Here is a 20,424-nt window from a genome sequence, read left to right on the forward strand (position 1 = left end):
CCGCATAAATGCTACGATTCCACGATGTCTATCGTGGCATCGACAAATATGGCAATATGATTTTGTACCCCATAATATTTTGTAAATTATTTGTAAACATTTCTGTCTTAAAGGAAACATCGCTAAAAATTGAACACCCTTTTAGATTAAGTGCGTACAGACGCGAGCAAAACGTCTAACACGAAAATGCATTAATGGATTTTGCGTAGATTTTCGTGGAATGAGTGAGTAAGTGAGTGTGAAAGGGACAGAGTGTGAGTTAAGTGCTCGTAATAAGCGCTATTAGCGACGAAACATAAATCCCGCAAAATAAATATTACGGCAAAAATATTGCCGAAAGTTCGGTGGAAAATCTTGATTTATACCGACTTGTTAAGCCCGGCGTGTTTTGTTTATTTCAAAGCTTTGATTTAGTTTTGAAAGTTTGTGAAATTAGCTTTGTGGAGAATAAAACTACGTTAACTTTACTAATTAAATTATAATACGCAAAAAAATAAATGTCTTAAACCATAAAGTCATTCGACTTTATGGTTTAAGACATTTATTTTTTCAAAAGAACTTACACAATTCACTTACCTGAGAAAATATACAATAATTATCAGTTAACTAGCTCTAAGCGTACCGCGTGTACAGGCTTACAATAATACATTATAATATTATAAACTTTGCTCAAAACATTACAATTTACAACACTTGTTCATAACTAATTAGTAATTAATTTTTGTTTTCGTTTTGAGGGTGGACAGTAAAAACTTACGTAAACACAGAATAACATCATAGATCTCATATAACTGGATGTGGCAATATACATGTCAAATTATTATTTTGTTTATTATGTTTTAGTTTATGTAATTATAAATATAGCAAGTACTTTTAGTTATATTAATTATGTGCATAGTTAATTATGAAATCTATAATAAAATACATAAAAAACATAATTTTTATAATATTATTTATTTAATTTTAGAGTTTTAACATGTTGCTTAATTAGACTTTTAAATTTAGACATTGTTTTTGAATCTTTAATGTTTTTTGGCAGGTGATTATATATCTGTACTCCCTCAAATAGTAGATTCTTTTTACCATAGTTCGTTCTTGGTAAGCTGAGTACGATGTCATTCGAATTTCTTAATTTTATTCTTTGTATCTGCTGTTTTTTGGTTAATTCTATTTCGGAAAGGATTTCCTTGTTCATAATTTTTCTAATGAGTATAGCTGTGTAGTAAGTATATGTTTGTATGATATTCATTTTATTAGTTTCTGTATATATCTTATCACTTGGCGTAAGGTAATCATAATTGAACAATATTTTTAGCAATTTATTTTGAGCGGTCTGTATTATTTTTAAATTTGATTTGGCAGCAGTGCCCCAAACTTCTTTAAGGAAATCAATATGTGGTTTAAATAGTGAATTATATATTGTATGACGTACTTTTATAGGCAAACTTTGGGCAACACCGTGTAGTAGTCCAGTTAAAGATGTTATTTTGGATTTCAACTTTTCTATATGAGGTCGCGAGGCTTTGCCAAAACTAATTGCGTAGTTCTTGAAATTTGGTTATAGGTAATTGAACTTGTAAAAATCCATTAGGCTCCTTAATATGGGCCTCCTTCAGTCGCCCGAAGCCTGGCCAACTATGTAATCCATTTAAGAAACCCTTCCTGGCAGCGCTGATTGGCTCCCTGCCACTTCAACATTTTCCAGAATTATACCCGAATGAATAGAATATAGCAGTAAATTACACTTATGGCAATTAAACTAAGTTTTCGGGAAATGTGTCTTGCTGAGTGCTGCGACAAATCTTTACTTTTAACACTTTAGTTAATGTCTGTACTTCGTCTTTATTTAAATGAGGCTCCAATTTTCCTGTTTTTTGTATGTTGAAACATGATATTGAAATTGATTGATAGGTAGAACCTACATTATGTAATAAAAACAATCTAACGATACGCAGACCTTTCAGATATAGTTATTAAATAAAATATAATAGTCATAGTATACCGTGGGAATAAGGTCGCCCCCTGCAGAGCTGTTTCTGTATATTATTTTACTGTAATATTGTACACTGATTGTATTTAGTTTTTTATTTTTTATTTAGTCATAATGAAATTGTAATTTTCCATATTTTTGGTAAAAGAGTCCCCGTGCGAGTTTCTTACGCCGGTTCTTCTCGCCGGGTTAGTTCCCGAACCGGTGGTAGGCCCCAGTAGCAACAACGTTTGGAAAATGTTTGAAAAAACTTATTCTGAATAAAAAATAACAGTACAACATAAAAAATAATATTATAATAAAAAATAATATTATAAAAAGATATCTTCACTTTCTGCACTTCATTCTTCTGCATGAAGAACTAAAAAATACGTTAGAAAAACAAATATACGCTAAGAACACTTTAGGTTTAAACTTACATTTTGAACGACTTATTAAGAGGCCGGGTGCCATCGAAATTCTCATACATACGTAATACCAAAACAATTTTCTCATATGTATAATAATTTCTCGTTTGTAAGTATAAAAATATTTTTTAGTATTTAAATATTTAGCAGTAAATTTTTGTGCAGGAACCTAGGTAATTACTATTTTAAGTTGAAAAATAACACAAACATGTTAAATATTTTCATATGAGAAAATGATTTTGGTATTACGTATGTATGAGAATTTCGATGGCACCCGCGGGGCTAAAATGGTCGCTTTGGAGAATCATATATTGAATCATAATATTATTATGATTCATTTTTAAACTCCACTTTGCGTGCAATTCATATAGTGCTTCGGTTCGATTAATGATTGGTCTACGCGCGCGAGCGCCGCTCGCGGGACCAATATTTAATCTAAGTGAATCACTATATGAATTGCATGCAAAGTGGAGTTTAAAAATTAATCATATTATGAATAAATAAATGATTCTCCAAAGCGACCATTTTAGACCCGCTGGCCCCTTAAGGGGGCGACTAACCCTAAAGTGTCGATTTTATAATTCCTTTTTATACTTGAAAATAAGCTCCGAATTGTTTCATTTTCTAAAATAAGATACTACATTATATTTCCGAGAATTCGATCTGAGCAAAAACACGATATCTTAAAATTTTCTCGATAGAAAAAAATCACAAAGATGCATCTTATTTTCACGAATTTTTCATTTATTGCCATAACCGTGCATTGAACTAAGTTAATATTTAAACACATTGTATAAAATTCTATCATTGAGAGATCGACCTAGCGGATTTTTAAAATTTTGTATATTTATCGAGTTATTGAGAAAAAACTAATTTGGCGATGAATCCGCGTCGTTCTTTTTCACCTGGCATATGAAAGACGGGCGTGAGTGTGAAGAGAGAAGGACGATGTTTGATTTTTGGGGTTAGTCGCCCTCTTAAAGGTATGTTAATAATATTTAAACACAAATTGCTAAAACTGCTCGCACATAAACTTGCTACACAATATTCGGAAAAATGAACACAACATGACGTGTACACCAGTGCCGTAATCCCCCTGAATAATATAAAAGCACTTAATGCTGACGTGAAAATGTCTTTCAATCATTACATGACGTAACTTTGAGCAAAAAGCTTTGAGTAAAGCACTAATATGACGTAAAAGCTCGTAAAGTACGCAACAATAAAGATGTTGCCTGCAACATTTAAAGTAAAATTGACAATGCCGTACATTAATTTATCGTTAAAAGCTTTTTATTATTTAGGTTAGTTCCTTGAGTTTCGAAGTATAAACTAACAAAACACCTAAATCAGTTTAGCGGTTTGAAAGTGAAGAGACAACAGACAGATAAAGTCATCTTTAGGGTTCCGTACCCAAAGGGTAAAAACGGGCCCTATTACTGAGACTTCGTTGTCTGTCCGTCTGTCTGTCTCCAGGCTGTATCTCAAACACCGCTATAGCTAGCCTTTTGAAATTTTCATATACCTATTGTGTATTTCTGTTGCCGATATAACAACAAATACTAAAAACAAAATAAAATTAAAAATTAAGGGGGGCTACCATATAACAAATGTGATTTTTTTTTAGTTTTTTGCTCGTATCATTAATGGAAACAGATAGGCACTTGAATTTTTTACAAAATCCTTAATTATAAGTATTCCTACTTTAATAATTATTATTAATAAAATGAAAATTAAATAAATATTTAAGGGGAGCCCCCCATACAGAAAACACAAAATTTTGCCCACTTTCGCTCTATAGTGCGAGCGGTACGAAACGCTTGGTGCGCGAGTCCAACTCGCACTTGGCCGATTTTTAAGCACCATACGGAATTTTATATTTGGCAGCATATTTATTACTTATTATTTTAGTTAAATAAAATTATAATTAATGTTGTGCTTAAACGAATTGTCTTCGCGACTGTAGCCGTCGATTTTTGCCATTCCCTCAATCATTTTAACATTCGTTCGCGCGAAGAACGAGTGAATGTTAATTGGTGATTAACAACGTGAATAATTATTAATTCAGCGGTTCCCTCGCAAATATTAAAAGTGCCGCTTCTTTGTTAATTATTGAGATCAATGAATGATCTGACGTGAGGTTTTGACTGTTTGTGCATTAACATACAGAGAGTTGACGCGGACACGGTTGCAGTTCGAATCCCGCGACAATGTTTCGGCAATATTGCCGAGCAACACTTCCCGGTCTTTATAGTATTTCTTTTAAAATAGATTAAGGTTAAAGAGAAGTAGCACTTAGCAGATGCACTTACAGACAGCCATATACTTAAATGTAATACATAATATTGATAATAAAAAGAAGATAATAGAGGTACTTAATAGATTTATAATAATATTATGTGCAGTGCATCGATTGCCGTTTGAACTTTATATTAATTCCTGATGGAAGAAACCAACGTTTCCAGTTGTTTTAACCCAACTACGGCACATTTTTAACTTTTAGGTGCCATGTTAAATTCTATTTTACAACAAACTGCAAAGTTCTTTGCGCTCCATTTCGGAATTGAAATTTGAAATTCGAACACCGAACTCAATTTAAATGTGTCAAAGAGGTTCTTTATTTAAAAACCGTTGTAAATATTGGCATAACTGAAAGGAATGAAAATGAACAAGTATTATGTTTGTTATATTTTATTTTACAGGAATCCAGTCAAATAAGCAATTCAATTAGGTACAGCCTTTTGACTATAAGGGTAAAAACGGGACCCTGTATCTCAAGAACCGCTATAGTTAGACTTCTGAAATTTTCACGGATTGTGTATATTATCAGCTGTTGCCCCTATAACAACAAATACTAAAATCAAAATAATATTAATATTTAAGGGGGCTCCCATTCAACAAATGTGATTTTTTGACCTTTTTTGCTCAAGATCAATAATGGCAACAGCTAGACACTTAAAATTTTCACAAAGGCCTTAAATATATGTGTGCTTTAATAATTAATAATAATACTTAAATAAAATCAAAATGTAAGGGGGGCTCCCGTACAAAAAAAAAACATAATTTTTGGTCTATTTTTGCTCTATAACGGTACGGAGCCCTACGTCCGCGAATCCGACTCGCATTTGGCCGATTATTTAATTTAAGTATTTAGAAAAACTTACAGCTCGATTAGCAATAATAATATTAAGTATGTACTTAAGAAGCGCTTACACGGGCAATTAATTGCCGGCGACACGAATGGAGCGATCTGGAGCAATTTAGTGGAGCAACTTCGGGCAATTTTAATAAATTGCGGCGTTACGAATTGACGAATATCGGATGGGCTCGTGTATGACAGTATTGCCTAGTAACTAGTTGCTGATTGTTGCTGCTTGTTGCCGAGAATTGCTTGCTGTAGTCGTGACGTCAAAGTTGACGAGAGTGGAGGAGGAGTGGAGCAATTTTAGTTGCCCGTACTATAAGCGTCCCTTTAGTTTTATCATAAATAGGAAAAATACAAATACTTGAACTTTATTGCTTTCATCTCTCATCTAGATGTCATCGAATCAAATTGTAAGTCTTAAAACCAACCAACCTTAATAATATTTTACAAATTATGACCAGAGTTATTATTATTTAACTATAACTAGATGTTCCGCACGGCTTCGCCCGCGTAATTTAGGAATTTCACGGAAACCGTACATTTTTCCGCAAAAAAATAGACTATGTCCCTTCACGTGGTACTATAATATTCTTTATGTGTGCCAAATAACATAAAAATTGCTCCAGTATTTCTTAAGATAATAAGCAATTTCAAATAAATTCTCCCGTTTTTTCCACATTTTCCTCTAAGTATTTTATTTTTCGGACGTGTTATTATAAAAATAAATTGTTGAAAGTTCAAAAGTGACATCTATGTTACCAATTGGAAACTACTAACTTAGCCCACCCAGAATGCAGCAACAACATTGTAGCTTTTAAGTTAACCATCTACTATATTAGTTCTAAGCGACTTCGCTAGATGGCGCTAACTCGCTTTCGTTTGTTTCAGATTCCGAGGATGAACGAGTAATTCCAAGTGCATAGTCAAAACGAAAGTTCCTAAATAGCATAAGTTAGGCTTAAAAATGTACAGTTCCAACGAGTTCCTGCACAGCGCCGGCGTCAGCCGCCACATGCAAGCCACCGGCGAGGCGCCTTCGCAAAAAACGAGCATGAAAAGACGCTCGTGCGAAGTGCCTCTAGGGGATATATCGTCGAACAACTTTAAGATATCTTTGAACGATATCAACGACGGTATAAGCTTCGACTCCAGGTCTCTTCGATCTGAGGATACGCGTTCCTTGCGCTACCGACCTATAGACAGCCGTAGTGTCAAGAACTTTAGGTCCTCCTTGGTGGATCTTTCCAACGTCTCCACATATTCCCTCTCTCGTCCTCCGAGCTATGATCAGCTGTCCCGAAGGTCGATCATCGAGGGTCCGGAAGGTCAGGGCATGACGTCCAGCATCGAGGGAGTGCTGTGGTCTGATGAGGAAGAGACTGAATACTTTTACCATGAGAACATCACTGCGGCTTGGAATCAAGGTAAGTGCTAAGTTGCTTACTCATCAATTAATTACTAACTGTTTGACCGAGAAATGATTCCTAGCTAGATCGATTTATCGCCCCCGAAACCCCCTATATACTAAATTTCATGAAAATCGTTGGAGCCGATTCCGAGATTCCAATTATATATATATATATATATATATATATATATATATATATATATATATATATATATATATATATATATATATATATATATATATATATATAATTGGAACATTACAAGAATTGCTCGTTTAAAGATATAAGATAAGATAAGATAAAGGTGTTATTTTATTTGTTTTAAAAAGTATGTTTAAATTTTTTTATGTTCCTACTATCGTTAATTCATAGGCAGATTGGCGGACCTTCGTAATTTAGTTGGATCATGAGTTAGGACAAGTCAATATAGTCATGATCCGTCGGCAGAGCTTGCCTGATATGACCAAATTGCTTAGATCTACCAACTGTCTAATGCCTTTAAATCAATTAGTACTCCGAAACTTAAAAGTTTTGACGTCCATGAGCAACTATCAAAAAGTTATAATTTTTGTCTTAAGATAAACCTCAAGCCAACCTACCATTAAAAAGTTTACAATATATTGTAAGTAGTTAATTCACGAAATTAATACTTGTCACTGGCTAATTACTTAAAACGAAGTAGCCGCTGAAATCATATTTTCAATAAGTTTAATTTTATAATTGGCTGTGTGAGGTCAAGACTCAGTCCTGTCAGTTGTTATTATGAGCAAATCACCAACATTTCAGAATTGTTCTACTTATGTCGAAAAAGCCAGCTTACTACTTTTAACCGATTTCTAAAAAAGAGGTAGTAGTTCGCCTGTGGATAATTTTTGACATTATCTTTGACTGAGATATACAAAAGTGGATCTTTATTTGACACAGCTACCTATTATATTACTAAAAGTTATGATTTTGTATATTATTGTATGATAATATTATGAAGGTAGATGCCTAAACTCTACATTTTAATGTTTAGGACAAAATATTTATGTTACTTACGTTAATGTGCGTAAACCAGTTAGACTGCAGATTAACAAGGTAGCAGATTATCTGGGTAAGTCAGTTAAACTGCAAAAGTTTATTTTAAATTCTCATTAAATTACATAAAAAAGGTTCTTGTTTGAATAAAACATGTTATTTAGTTGTAGATAATTATTTAATATAATTTTTGGACATAAACAGAGGAATAAATTATTATTGAATTTTAAGTAAAATATTACTCTACACTAATAAAATATAACAGATCGTGTCAACTAGAAAAAAAACCAATCAAAACAACAACAGTCTTAGGTTGACGTTTTTAGGACTTTTGCGAAGCAAGAGAATGCAAATTAACCAGTTTTAGTACAAATTTTAGCTTTTTTATTTAAAAATTTCACACTTTTAAGGATGGTATCAGGAAATATGCAAATTACCTAGGTAATGTGCACGTTAACGTATTCTGCATTTTAACGGTAACATTTATACTTTATAGTAAGTAATAGTTTTTAAAAATATTTTGTAGAGTAAAAACTACGACGCTAAGAAAATAAAAAGTATTCTTAAATCGACCGATACTAATGTTTGTCTATGGAAGGAGGAATACTATGGAGATGGTGGAAAACCGAAAAACATTATCTAAGATAGTTGTTATACGTTCATCTATAGAATATACCTGTTTCTATGTGAAATTCCCCGACGTCATGAATTTTCCCATACAATAATAAAAAAATACTATTTTAACTCTGCTACTTTCACAGTGAACACTACCTTAACTTTTATCTAGTCTTTGTTTTGTTACAAGAGGTATATTTACAAAGTTATGTTTTTCTGTACATATTAAAATTAAAACAACTTTGATGTGATTATGAAATAACAGAAACTGTTGATTTTAAGTTATGTAATGAATTTAATAAATCTTGTAATTTAATTAAATATTGCAACACCAATATGAAATTGATTACCACTTACAAAAATCGAGTATATTATGTCAGGTGTATTTTACTTAAAAACAAACTTTATGAGGTACATGGGAATGTAAGAGGCAAAAATGAATTTTAAGAATGGCTTTCTTCTTCCGAATAAGTAGCTAAAGTATTAATTATTATTTTGTATTTTAACTAGCTACTGTATTCTCAACATAGTCGTACCGAAATCATAAAGTTAATATACCTCCGCTAGGTATCTTATATCTTTAAACGAGCAATTCTTGTATATTAATATATATAATTGGAATCTCGGAATCGGCTCCAATGATTTTCATGAAATTTAGTATATAGAGGGTTTCGGGGGCGATAAATCGATCTAGCTAGGAATCATTCTTAGAAAATGTCATTTTATTCGTGTTTTATCGAATACCGAATAAAGCTCGGTCAAATAGCTAGTTATAATTATGTCATAAAATTAGGTAGGTACTTAATTTTTGTTCGAATTTCCCTTTAAACAAATGAATCATGGACACTAAGTAGGCACTATGCTTCCGGCGCGGCGGCGCGGGCGTGTGCCATCAAAGCAAAGAAACATTGAAAGAAACACCGCACCGCTACCCTTCCCGCGCGCGGTGTCCATGCGTTGGGTAAATAATTATTTAACTTGAAGCTACATTTACGCAGTGATCAATTGATATTATTTTTTATTATATATTTTTTTTCATCTAATGATATACTTAATAGCAAAATATCACGTCCTCGAGTATTGAGCATGTCTCACCAGTCATGCAGTAGGTATATCTACACCAAATATCATAATCGGTATGGTTTAATCGTGAAGAAGAGACAGACAGACAGATACTTATACTTACATACATTTTTTTCTAATATAATAGCTCCCACACCGGTTTCGGTTACGGTGGCCGGTTTCATTGAAACCAGGCCAGCTACGCAGGAGTAATTTTATAGTGCCCAAGTGTGTGCGCAGTACACAAGAGCACTCTCTATTCCTTTACTCTCATAACCCAGTGGGACGGAAGACCGACACGACCGGCGAGAGATCAGGCGCAGGACCGACTTTTTACATGCCCATCCGACGCATGGATCATCTTACTTGTCAGACAATCAGGTGATCAGCCTGCATTGTCCTAAATAACAACATGTTTCCAACGCGGACTTCGAACCCACGACCTCCGAGTCAAGAGCCGCGCTCTATACCACTAGACCAGGCGTTTTCTAATATTAGTATAGATATAATAAGCAACCACAGCTTCCTATATACCTTAGATATTTTCACCTGGCAAAGTCGGTAACTTTCTTTACATTGTTAGTGGCATCTTGTCGGCCATCTTAGATAAAAGATACCATCTTGAGTGATGGGCAAAGGGCCCTGTACCTCTAATGACAACTTAAATGGTTTTCTAGTTAAACTTATAGTTAGCTACGCCTTAACCATTAATACTATCAGTTTTGGACTTTGGAGATGAGTTTACGTTAAATGGTTTTGTTACACAATGTGTTGTCTAAGGACCCTGATATGTATGAGGGATCAGGGTACTTAGACAACTTTCATTCTATAATTTTGATAGCGAAGTCAGAAAAACTGTACTTACTTATGTTTCCTTTCTGCGGGGCTAAAATGGTCGCTTTGAAGAATCATGATATGAATCATAATATGATTCATTTTTCTAAAATCGCAAAATGCAACTCTGCTTGCAATTAATTTCTGTATTTTTGTACTGATATGACATTTTGTCATTTTGACAGTTTGACAATTCATTTGCTGAATTGATTGAGAGGAATTGCTAAATGTGACCATTTTAGCCCCGCTGATCCCTTTCATAATATTTAATTTCAACTCTTGCTGCTGAAATTATTAAGGATTTTGTGCAAATATCATGTCCCTACCTGTTGCTATTATTTATATCGAGAAAAAAACACGTTCGTTGTTTGGGAGCCTCCCTTAAATATTAAGTTTATTTTGTTTTTAGTATTCGTTGTTATAGCAGCAACAGACAATCTGTGAAAATTTCAGAAATCTAGCTATAGCGGTTCTTGAGATACAGCCTGGAGACAGACAGACGGACAGACAGACAGACAGACGGACAGACAGACAGACCGACGGACAGACAGACAGACAGACCGACGGACAAACGGACGGACGACATCGAAGTCTGAGTAATAGGGTCCCGTTTTTACCTTTTGGGTACGGAACCCTAAAAAAGCAATATCCGTGTTTTTTTGTTCTTTTGGCGTATCACTTCAAATTAACGCACCTTCCACTCATAAGGTATTGCGGATGGCTTATTTGCATACTGAGCAATTACAGGTTCAATAGAAACGCCATAGAAACGTTAATAATGGTAAAAACTAAGCGGGCCGATTTCTCTAAGCTTTCTTGTGTTGCATTTTATTGATATACTTTTTGTCGCATACTGTGTGATACATTGCGCTTACATAGGAGAAATTGTTACAATGACGTACATAGTATATAACACTTCCTTAAACATACAAACTTACTATCCTATATTAATGTGATTAATGCGAAAATGCGTCCGTCTGTTACCTCTTCACACCCAAACTCTTGAACCGATTTCGCTGAAATTTGGTGTGGACATAATATTTTAAGTCCCGGGAAAGGACACATGATACTTTTTATCCCGGAGTGCAGGTGATCAGCCTGCACTGTCCTAACCAAACTTGGAAATAGCATGATTCCAACGCGGGAATCGAACCCACGACCTCCGAGTCAAGAGCCGCGCTCTATACCACTAGACCACGGAGGCGTCTTATGTATTCAACAGTATTATTGATTAGTTAATTAAGGATCTGAAGAGATCTAAAGACATTTCATATTTTGTAACACAAGCGGCGCCCTAAGTCTTGTAAAATATTATAGAAAATACAGGATACTATAGAAAATATGGTTAGAAAATCCATATTTTCCATTACTTGACTAATAAGCCTGGCCTGTCAGACCATTATTTAATAGAACATAATTTCACCGAGAACACGACAGTAATCTGTTAATAAACTTACCTGTATCCGATCCACCTTAGTATTTTGCATATACAGTATAGGTACTCGGTACTAGTTGGGTGTATGGTCCAATGGATAGGCGAGAGCGAGGGAGGGCAGATGTTGCCTGTGCTCATCTGATAACCAAACCTTTATCGCTATTGACGTGTTGCCATAAAGTAATAAAAACAAAACTTTACGATCTTCAAACTACTGATCTATTATGTTTTGACCCAAATATGCATACCTAAACTATTATAATTAATTGTAGTTACGTATGTTAATGTTTGCAAATTTGTTTTCACTTAAATTTAAGCATTTAACTTTTTTTAACTATTTCATTTATACTCCTGCTTATCAACATAACAAAGAAACCAACCATCTTCTCATTATGTACTTTGGGCCATAGACATTACACAATCACAGAATGTGCTATCTTCCATTACGATAAAGCATCTTTATTTAACATGCAATTAACGCCAATCATGAGAAATCGAAGACATATCCTGATACACATATAGTATATCCGTACATTCGTAAATATTAGTCCATCATGGCCCAAGTCATCGCAAAAGCTTATAAATTACACCACTCCACTCGTCTAGACGCTATAATGACGTCAACCCACTTGCGGGATGTGCAGGACGCGGCCCACATAGATCGCTATCGGCCGTGCCTTGATACAGGTGTGACTCGAATAGAAAACGCTATTAAAACATCTTAGCTGAGACGTGATAGTTTTGAGAGAATATAAATAGATGATTTTATTTCCTCTATTTTAAGTACCTGCATCTAGATTTCTTAAAGTTACTATGTTAAATACTGTTACCAACTATACGTATATTACTTTCTTTATGAGAAGCATTTATAGTAGTAAATATACCGAACAAATATAAATACGTGGGAGAGCCATGCTTCGGCACGAATGGGCCCGCTCGACCGGAGAAATACCACGTTCTCACAGAAAACCGGCGTGAAACAGCGCTTGCGCTGTGTTTCGTGGAGTGAGTGAGTTTACCAGAGGCCCAATCCCCTATCCCTATTCCCTTCCCTACCCTCCCCTATTCCCTTCCCTTCCCTTCCCATCCCGACCCTAGTAATAGGGGATACCCTATTCCCTCTTAAAAGGCCGGTAACACACCTGCAGCTCTTCTGATCAGGTGACCCGTTTGCTCGTTTGCCCCCTTATTTCATAAAAATAAAAAAATACACATTTTCTCAATCGGCTTTTATTTATTTCTTTAGATACTTACAGATGTTATTAAATTTTATTGTTTTTTATTATTCGATCTTAAAACAATATCCGAATTTACTAAATCATGACAATACACAAGAAACGCTTCCGCTCAAGTCTTGGACGCAAACGCTAAGCGCAAGCGTATTTGTTCTCATAAAGGAAATATCAACACCAAAACTTTCATTGGCACTAAAACAATCAGAACCAATATTAATTCAGTTTAATTAATTTTATACTTCACCGACACTTAAAAAATAATTTTATAGTGTTGTTAATTGGTCAATTAACGTTGGAAAAGAGAAATTATAATTAAAATCCACTAACAGGTAGGCCGTGGTGATAATTGTTGGGAATCGAAAATTTGTGGGAACAAAAATAACCCTTTCAAAAAGTATTGAGGATCCGGAAAATACGCGTTAATTGATAAAAATACGCGTTAATTGATAAAACCATGGACCGCACAAAAGTCGATATTGTATTTGATCCCTTAATAAATCAAGTCACATAAAATACAACTGAAATGGAAGTAACTCGCCAAAAATCGACCTGTTAAAAAGTTTGACTAAAATGCTATAAAATGGCAATAAAGTTCGATATACAATGAAAGTAGATTATAGTCATAAATCCTTGAAGTAACACTCTCTATCCTTTACTAGTGTTCACAGTTATTCTACATCTGATAGTTCCTTATTCTAACGAAATAAGGATCAATTTTAAAGTTGAATAACTCTGGACTCTATTAATTTGTACAGTAGCTCAGAACTTTGAAGTCGTGCGTCACGATAGAGCTGTCTGCATGAAATATAGCCTATCAAATCACCATGTAGTCGAATCGAGACTACTCTAGCTTTCTTTCTCTTTAAAAACATATTTTATAAATACGTGATTCCACCGTTTTTAATAGTTTGAGGTAAATACCAATATAAAATTAGTTATAGGCAGCACATAACTTTATGATCTCGCGCCAAAAATGTGGCGCAGTGTTCGATATTTAGGCCTCTTTAGCGGGACGATAAGTGAGCGGGGTGGGTGCCAGTGCGGAGTAATGCTATTGGTAGATCAGTGATCAGACGGGTCGTTATTGGTATATCGATAAGACGGTGACATGTCATTGGTACCTATTGTACGTAATATTGTACACATGCGCATATTATTCCCTCTCAAGCTCATAAGAGCGATATTTAAGTTGTATGTGGCCTTTAAAACAGTATTTACAGATATTTTGCTCACAAAACATTTCATTTAAGTAAAACTTAAAGCTAGGCGTTACTATAAATTGCCCTTTTTAAACGGCATTTGCAAGTTCTACGTTAAATCGATTTTAGCAATTAATTAAATCAATTTAATCGATGTTATAAATTAATCGAGTGACAAGCGAGATTACGTTCGTGATAGCAGGCAAATCACGGTGTTTCTATTAGTATCCACGATGGATGTACTTTCCACCGCTTTCCACGATAAATAATAACGTTACGTGCTTTCTACGGTAATTATTTAGGAGTATCCTTGCCTATCGATATGTTACTCGGACGTGTACATCACTATTTCTAATTAATTTGAAATTTATTATTCAGAAATAGTTGACCCAATTGTCCATTCCACATACCATCTATTGTAAATCTATATCTTCTTATATATAAAAATGGATTTTCAAATGTGTTAGTCGCGCTAAAACTCGAAAACGGCTGAACGGATTGGGCTGATTTTAGTCTTAAAATATTCGTAGAAGTCCAGGGAAGGTTTTAAAGTGACTCGAAGTTCACCGGGACAGCTAGTCTTCTCATATATAAAAATGGATTTTCAAATGTGTTAGTCGCGCTAAAACTCGAAAACGGCTGTACGGATTGGGCTGATTTTAGTCTTAAAATATTCGTAGAAGTCCAGGGAAGGTTCTAAAGTGACACGAAGTTCACCGGGATGCTAGTCTTCTTATATATAAAAATGGATTTTCAAATGTGTTAGTCGCGCTAAAACTCGAAAGCGGCTGAACGGATTGGGCTAATTTTAGTCTTATAATATTCGTAGAAGTCCAAGAAAGGTTTTAAAGTGACACGAAGTTTACCTGGACAGCTAGTAAATAATAATTATTGGTTATCATTGTTTTTCAACCTGTGGGCCAAACGTACCATCGAGGAAGTTGATTCCTATGCAATTGACAGACCAACGTTATTTGGTCGAATATGTCAATTCAATTTTGATTGTGATCTGTCAGCTGGGTTTGACGTAATGCGACCAAACAAGAAAATGTGTATATAAATTACTGTATTGAATTATAAGCAGACGATTTTTATATTTATTTGGGTATTATCGCGTTTTATGTTGCTCATTACATATTTTAATGACGTTTTATTTTAAGCATTAAATACCTTGTGATTGTATTTAAATTGGACTGGAAAGTAAAAGCCAACGATAAATTCCAATTTAAATTACTGGCTTAATTATTATTATCGATACACAAACTTCAAGGGCTCGCTTTCACGAAATTGTCGATAGTGTTTTAAAGCACAACACGTCTAGTACTAAAAAGGAAATAGATATTGTTTTATTATATCTATTTTCAATAATTTTTAAATGCCCTATAATATTTAAAAATAAGGATTTTACACAAAAATTTAAATATTCATAATTGCTTGTTGCATTATAATAATATAATTTAGTTATGTTTTAAATTAATACTGACCTATCTAGTTTTAGTAACTTTGCCTATTCTTAAAAATTCACTCTGTATACAAATATAAAAAATTGACTCGTTGAAAGTATTTAAATCGGTAGTATAATATTAAATAGTGTGTTTTACTTTGTTTGTATAAACATTAAGTTGTACCTTGTATATATAAACGTGATTTATACACGATGTATAAATCACGTTTTATTTATAACACTATCAAGAAGCTAGTAATTTTCACAGGCTTCCTATAAAATCGATTACATAACGTCGATTTCGAAACAATTATGGTCGATTCTGACGTGATAATTATCATAAAATTGTATGGTGATTGGTAGGCCATAGCCTATTGTTTCGTTATGGATATTCTATTAATTGACTTGTAACGATCAACTCTTGTGTTATTACTAAATAGTAAATACTATATTTTACACCTTATATAACTCCTATAAGTATTACTTGTAACTTGTAACCACAGGAAAAATATTAGGTGTTAAAATGTTGTTTGGTTTTTAAATATTATCCTGTAATTTCCGAATTCAAATTGAGTATTAAACATAACCTTAAAAACTACATCAAAATCGGTTCAATGGTTTGATGCTGTGATGCCACACACAAACACACACACACATCCAGACAGACACGTTAAAGAGATATCACTCCTTTTTTTCGTCGGGGGTTTTTTCTACCGTACAGGCTTTCTATGACAGTTGCTTCATTAAAATATGCCACACTACACGGGCATAATTGAGGTATACTTAATGTTATCAAAATTATTTTGAGCTACAAAACTTTCACAAAGAGCTTTCAGTATTTGTAATTACAATTTCAATTAACATCTCCTGTCAATAAAGAGAATAACTCTCAACGAACTCTCTAGAGAACAACAAAAAGAGAGAACATTCTCTTAATAGAGAGAACTAGTTTAAATAGAACAAGTTTTGCTGCCAATTAATTTTGCACAATGCAAAGTTTTTGCATTCAATTATTAACGTCTGGCTTTGAATTAATTACGACAAAAAGAATTTGATTAAGACTATGACTTGAGTTATTAATATGATAGTGCTGCTTGTTCCGAAAGATGAGGTATTAAAAAGAGACCTTTATACGTAGGAGAGCCATGCTTCGGCACGAATGGGCCGGCTCGACCGGAGAAATACCACGTTCTCACAGAAAACCGGCGTGAAACACGGCTTGCGCTGTGTTTCGCCGAGTGAGTGAGTTTACCGAGGGCCCAATCCCCTACCCTATTCCCTTCCCTACCCTCCTCTATTCCCTTTCCTTCCCTACCCTCCCCTATTACCCTATTCCCTCTTAAAAGGCCGGCAACGCACCTGCAGCTCTTCTGATGCTGCGAGTGTCCATGGGCGACGGAAGGTGCTTTTCATCAGGTGACCCGTTTGCTCGTTTGCCCCCTTATTTCATAAAAGAAAACGTTTTCGGTGACTTATTTAATTAAAACCCGGCCACTTTACTCTCATAACCCAGTGGGACGGACGACCGACACGACTGGCGAGAGATCAGGCGCAGGATCGACTTTTTACATGCCCATCCGACGCATGGATCATCTTACTTGTCAGACAATCAGGTGATCAGCCTGTATTGTCCCAACCAAACTTGGAAATTACATTCGAACACGGGAATCGAACCCATGACCTCCGAGTCAAGAGCCACGGTCTAAACCACTAGACCAAGGAGGCGTTCATCTAAATAATGAACCCCGTCAGTCACCTTTAGATTCTTAACTACGGAAATAATACGGTGTAAGTTTATAGTTAAGGCATAAAAGTTTAATCCATACTATATAATTTTTTTTTAATGAAATAAGGGGGCAAACGAGCAAACGGGTCACCTGATGGAAAGCAACTTCCGTCGCCCATGGACACTCGCAGCATCAGAAGAGCTGCAGGTGCGTTGCCGGCCTTTTAAGAGGAAATAGGGTAATAGGGGAGGGTAGGGATGGGAAGGGAAGGGAAAAGGGGAGGGTAGGGAACGGAATAGGGTAGGGGATTGGGCCTCCGGTAAACTCACTCACTCGGCGAAACACAGCGTAAGCGCTGTTTCACGCTGGTTTTCTGTGAGAACGTGGTATTTCTCCGGTCGAGCCGGCCCATTCGTGCCGAAGCATGGATCTCCCACGTGTGAATGCGAAAGTGTGTCTGTCTGTCTGTTACCTCTGCACGATCAAACCGCGCTGAACCGATTTTGTTGAAAGGCATGGACATATTTTGAGTCCCAATAAAGGACATAGGATACTTTCATCCCGGAAAAATTGACGGTTTTCACGCGATAATCTAATTTTGGCGCAACGGAGTTGCAGGCGTCATCTAGTACAGAATAAATCATATTATAATATTGTCTGTGCAGGCTTTTCTTACCTCGGATTCCATATAATATGACCAGCTTTATGTCGTCGGCATAAAGCTTATATCCGGTAAATAAAAATAGCCCACAAACCACCATAACAATGTGACTGTGAGTGCAGGACTTTTTGTTGTCATGGCGAGTGACTCACCGAGTCAACGCTCGACGTAAGAACTACAGCCTCCAAGCTACAGATGGCTGGTTCATCATCATCATTATCATCATAACTTTAATATTCTGTACTTTAGAATCTAGATGCATATTTGACATTTTAATAAGGTCGAAAACCTGTAAGGGCTTGTTTTTAAGCGATTTATAGTTTATAAATTATTATTTTTAACAAAAATTTAAAACCGACTTCCAAGGTAAAAACAATAATAATATGAACTAAAACATATTAAATAACTCTTACTCTATAAAAGTACCTTTTTCAGAATTTGTCTAAATCTCAACTATTTCTGTACATACTACAGTCTTCATTATTTGAAGTCGGTACCAGCTAAATTTATCGTGAGTTCAGTCAATGTCAGAATATCTGAAGCTTTTGGGACTGGTACCGACTTCAAAGTAATGAAGACTGTAGTATGTACAGAAATAGTTGAGATTTAGACGAATTCTGAAAAAGGTACTTTTATAGAGTAAGAGTTATTTAATACGTTTCAGTTCATATTATTATTGTTTTTACCTTGGAAGTCGGTTTAAATTTTTTGTTAAAAATAATAATTTCACGCTTTTTAGTTATCTACAAGATAAAGCTTTATGCATAAATAACCACTACGAATGTTAACTATTCACATTATGTTACTGTAAGCGAAATTGTGGTAAATGCTTGCAGTTATCTAAGCGATGCTGCAATTCAAAAACTTTTATCTTTAAAGGTTCAGGAGTTCTGTTCAGTGCCTTTGGACCAAGAGACACCTTCTTATGAACTTTCTCTTATTCGTAACATATGTTTAAGTTACTAGAAACAACATTTTAACCACTATGAGTCTTTTGATAAATTTCAAGGATTTCCCTCGATTGCTCATAGATCCCATCATCAGCTCACCACTTTCGTAATTATTATACAAAATCAAGATTATATCCTATACAACAACACAGCAATTTTGAAAATCGGTCCACAAACAGCGAAATAATCATCAAAAACATCTGCTTCGATGCAAAATATCACGAAAAGCATCAATAATTGGGTCATAATGTGATGACCCATGGCATAGTTACAATTTTGATGATGATGATAAAATAAATTGATGTGTTGGCTTATTTTAATTACCTTCGGATTCAGGGTATAACTTGGTGCGAAATCTTACTTTTTGGTAGTATTTACCTCGAATGCTTCAGAAAAAATTGAAATCACTATATGTTTCGATACAAATTTCAAGGAGTTCCCTCGATTCCTCAAGGATCCCATCATCAGATCACCACTTTCGTGAACATGGTACCAAATTTGAGTTAAACCCTATACAACACAAAAAGAATTTTGAAAATCGGATTACAAACGGCTGAGTTATCGTTGAACATACAAAAAAAAATACACACAGCCGAACGTATAACCTCCTCCTTTTTGGAAGTCGGTAAAAAAACCTTTTAAAGCCCGTACTATGGTATACCTGTCATATACCATCTTATATATAATGTGTCCCGACACCGGTGTCCGAGCCTTTAATGTAAAATTGTGTATTTTTTAATTAATGGCTTTTTGTGAAAAATCTGGCACATTAAACTGGTTCTTTTATGTTTTTAATATATAGAGGAGGTTTTTATCTTAAATAGATTCTTTACTTCAATGCTCTAAGTCGGATAGTTTAGAAGCTATAACGATTTTTCTATGAAGTATAGGTTATATTAGTATGAAGCCAGAAAAAGCACAAAAATTTTGCTTTCAAAAGTTAGAGAAAAATAAATCGAACTCATGATTTACGGCATATTTTAGTGACAAATTGGCTTTCAAATATATATATTTTTTCTAACTTTTGAAAAAAAAATTTTTTTTCTCTGGCTTCATACTAATCAGCGGGGATAAAATGGTCACATTTAGCAATTCCTCTCAATCAATTCAACAAATGAATTGTCAAAACTGTCAAACTGACAAATGTCAAATCAGTACAAAAATACAGAAATGAATTGCAAGCAGAGTTGCACTTTTGCGATTTTAGAAAAATGAGTCATATTGTGATTCATATCATGATTCTTCAAAGCGACCATTTAAGCCCCGCTGACCCATACTTCATAGCAAAATC

The 20,424-nt window shown here is 34.7% G+C and overlaps 1 protein-coding gene across 2 annotated transcripts in view; it reads left to right on the plus strand.

The window, feature by feature from the left end:
• Positions 1-20,424, plus strand: part of LOC121733507 (protein TANC2) — a 185,974-nt gene that overhangs the window by 11,972 nt on the left and 153,578 nt on the right. For both annotated transcript variants that reach the window (XM_042123769.1, XM_042123770.1), the window contains exon 2: positions 6,431-6,966. In XM_042123769.1, the coding sequence (XP_041979703.1) occupies positions 6,507-6,966 (460 nt within the window). In that variant the 5' untranslated portion in view covers positions 6,431-6,506. The remainder of the gene's footprint in view (positions 1-6,430; positions 6,967-20,424) is intronic.

Source organism: Aricia agestis, chromosome 14 (assembly GCF_905147365.1).
Source record: "Aricia agestis chromosome 14, ilAriAges1.1, whole genome shotgun sequence".
Lineage (NCBI taxonomy): Eukaryota > Metazoa > Arthropoda > Insecta > Lepidoptera > Lycaenidae > Aricia > Aricia agestis.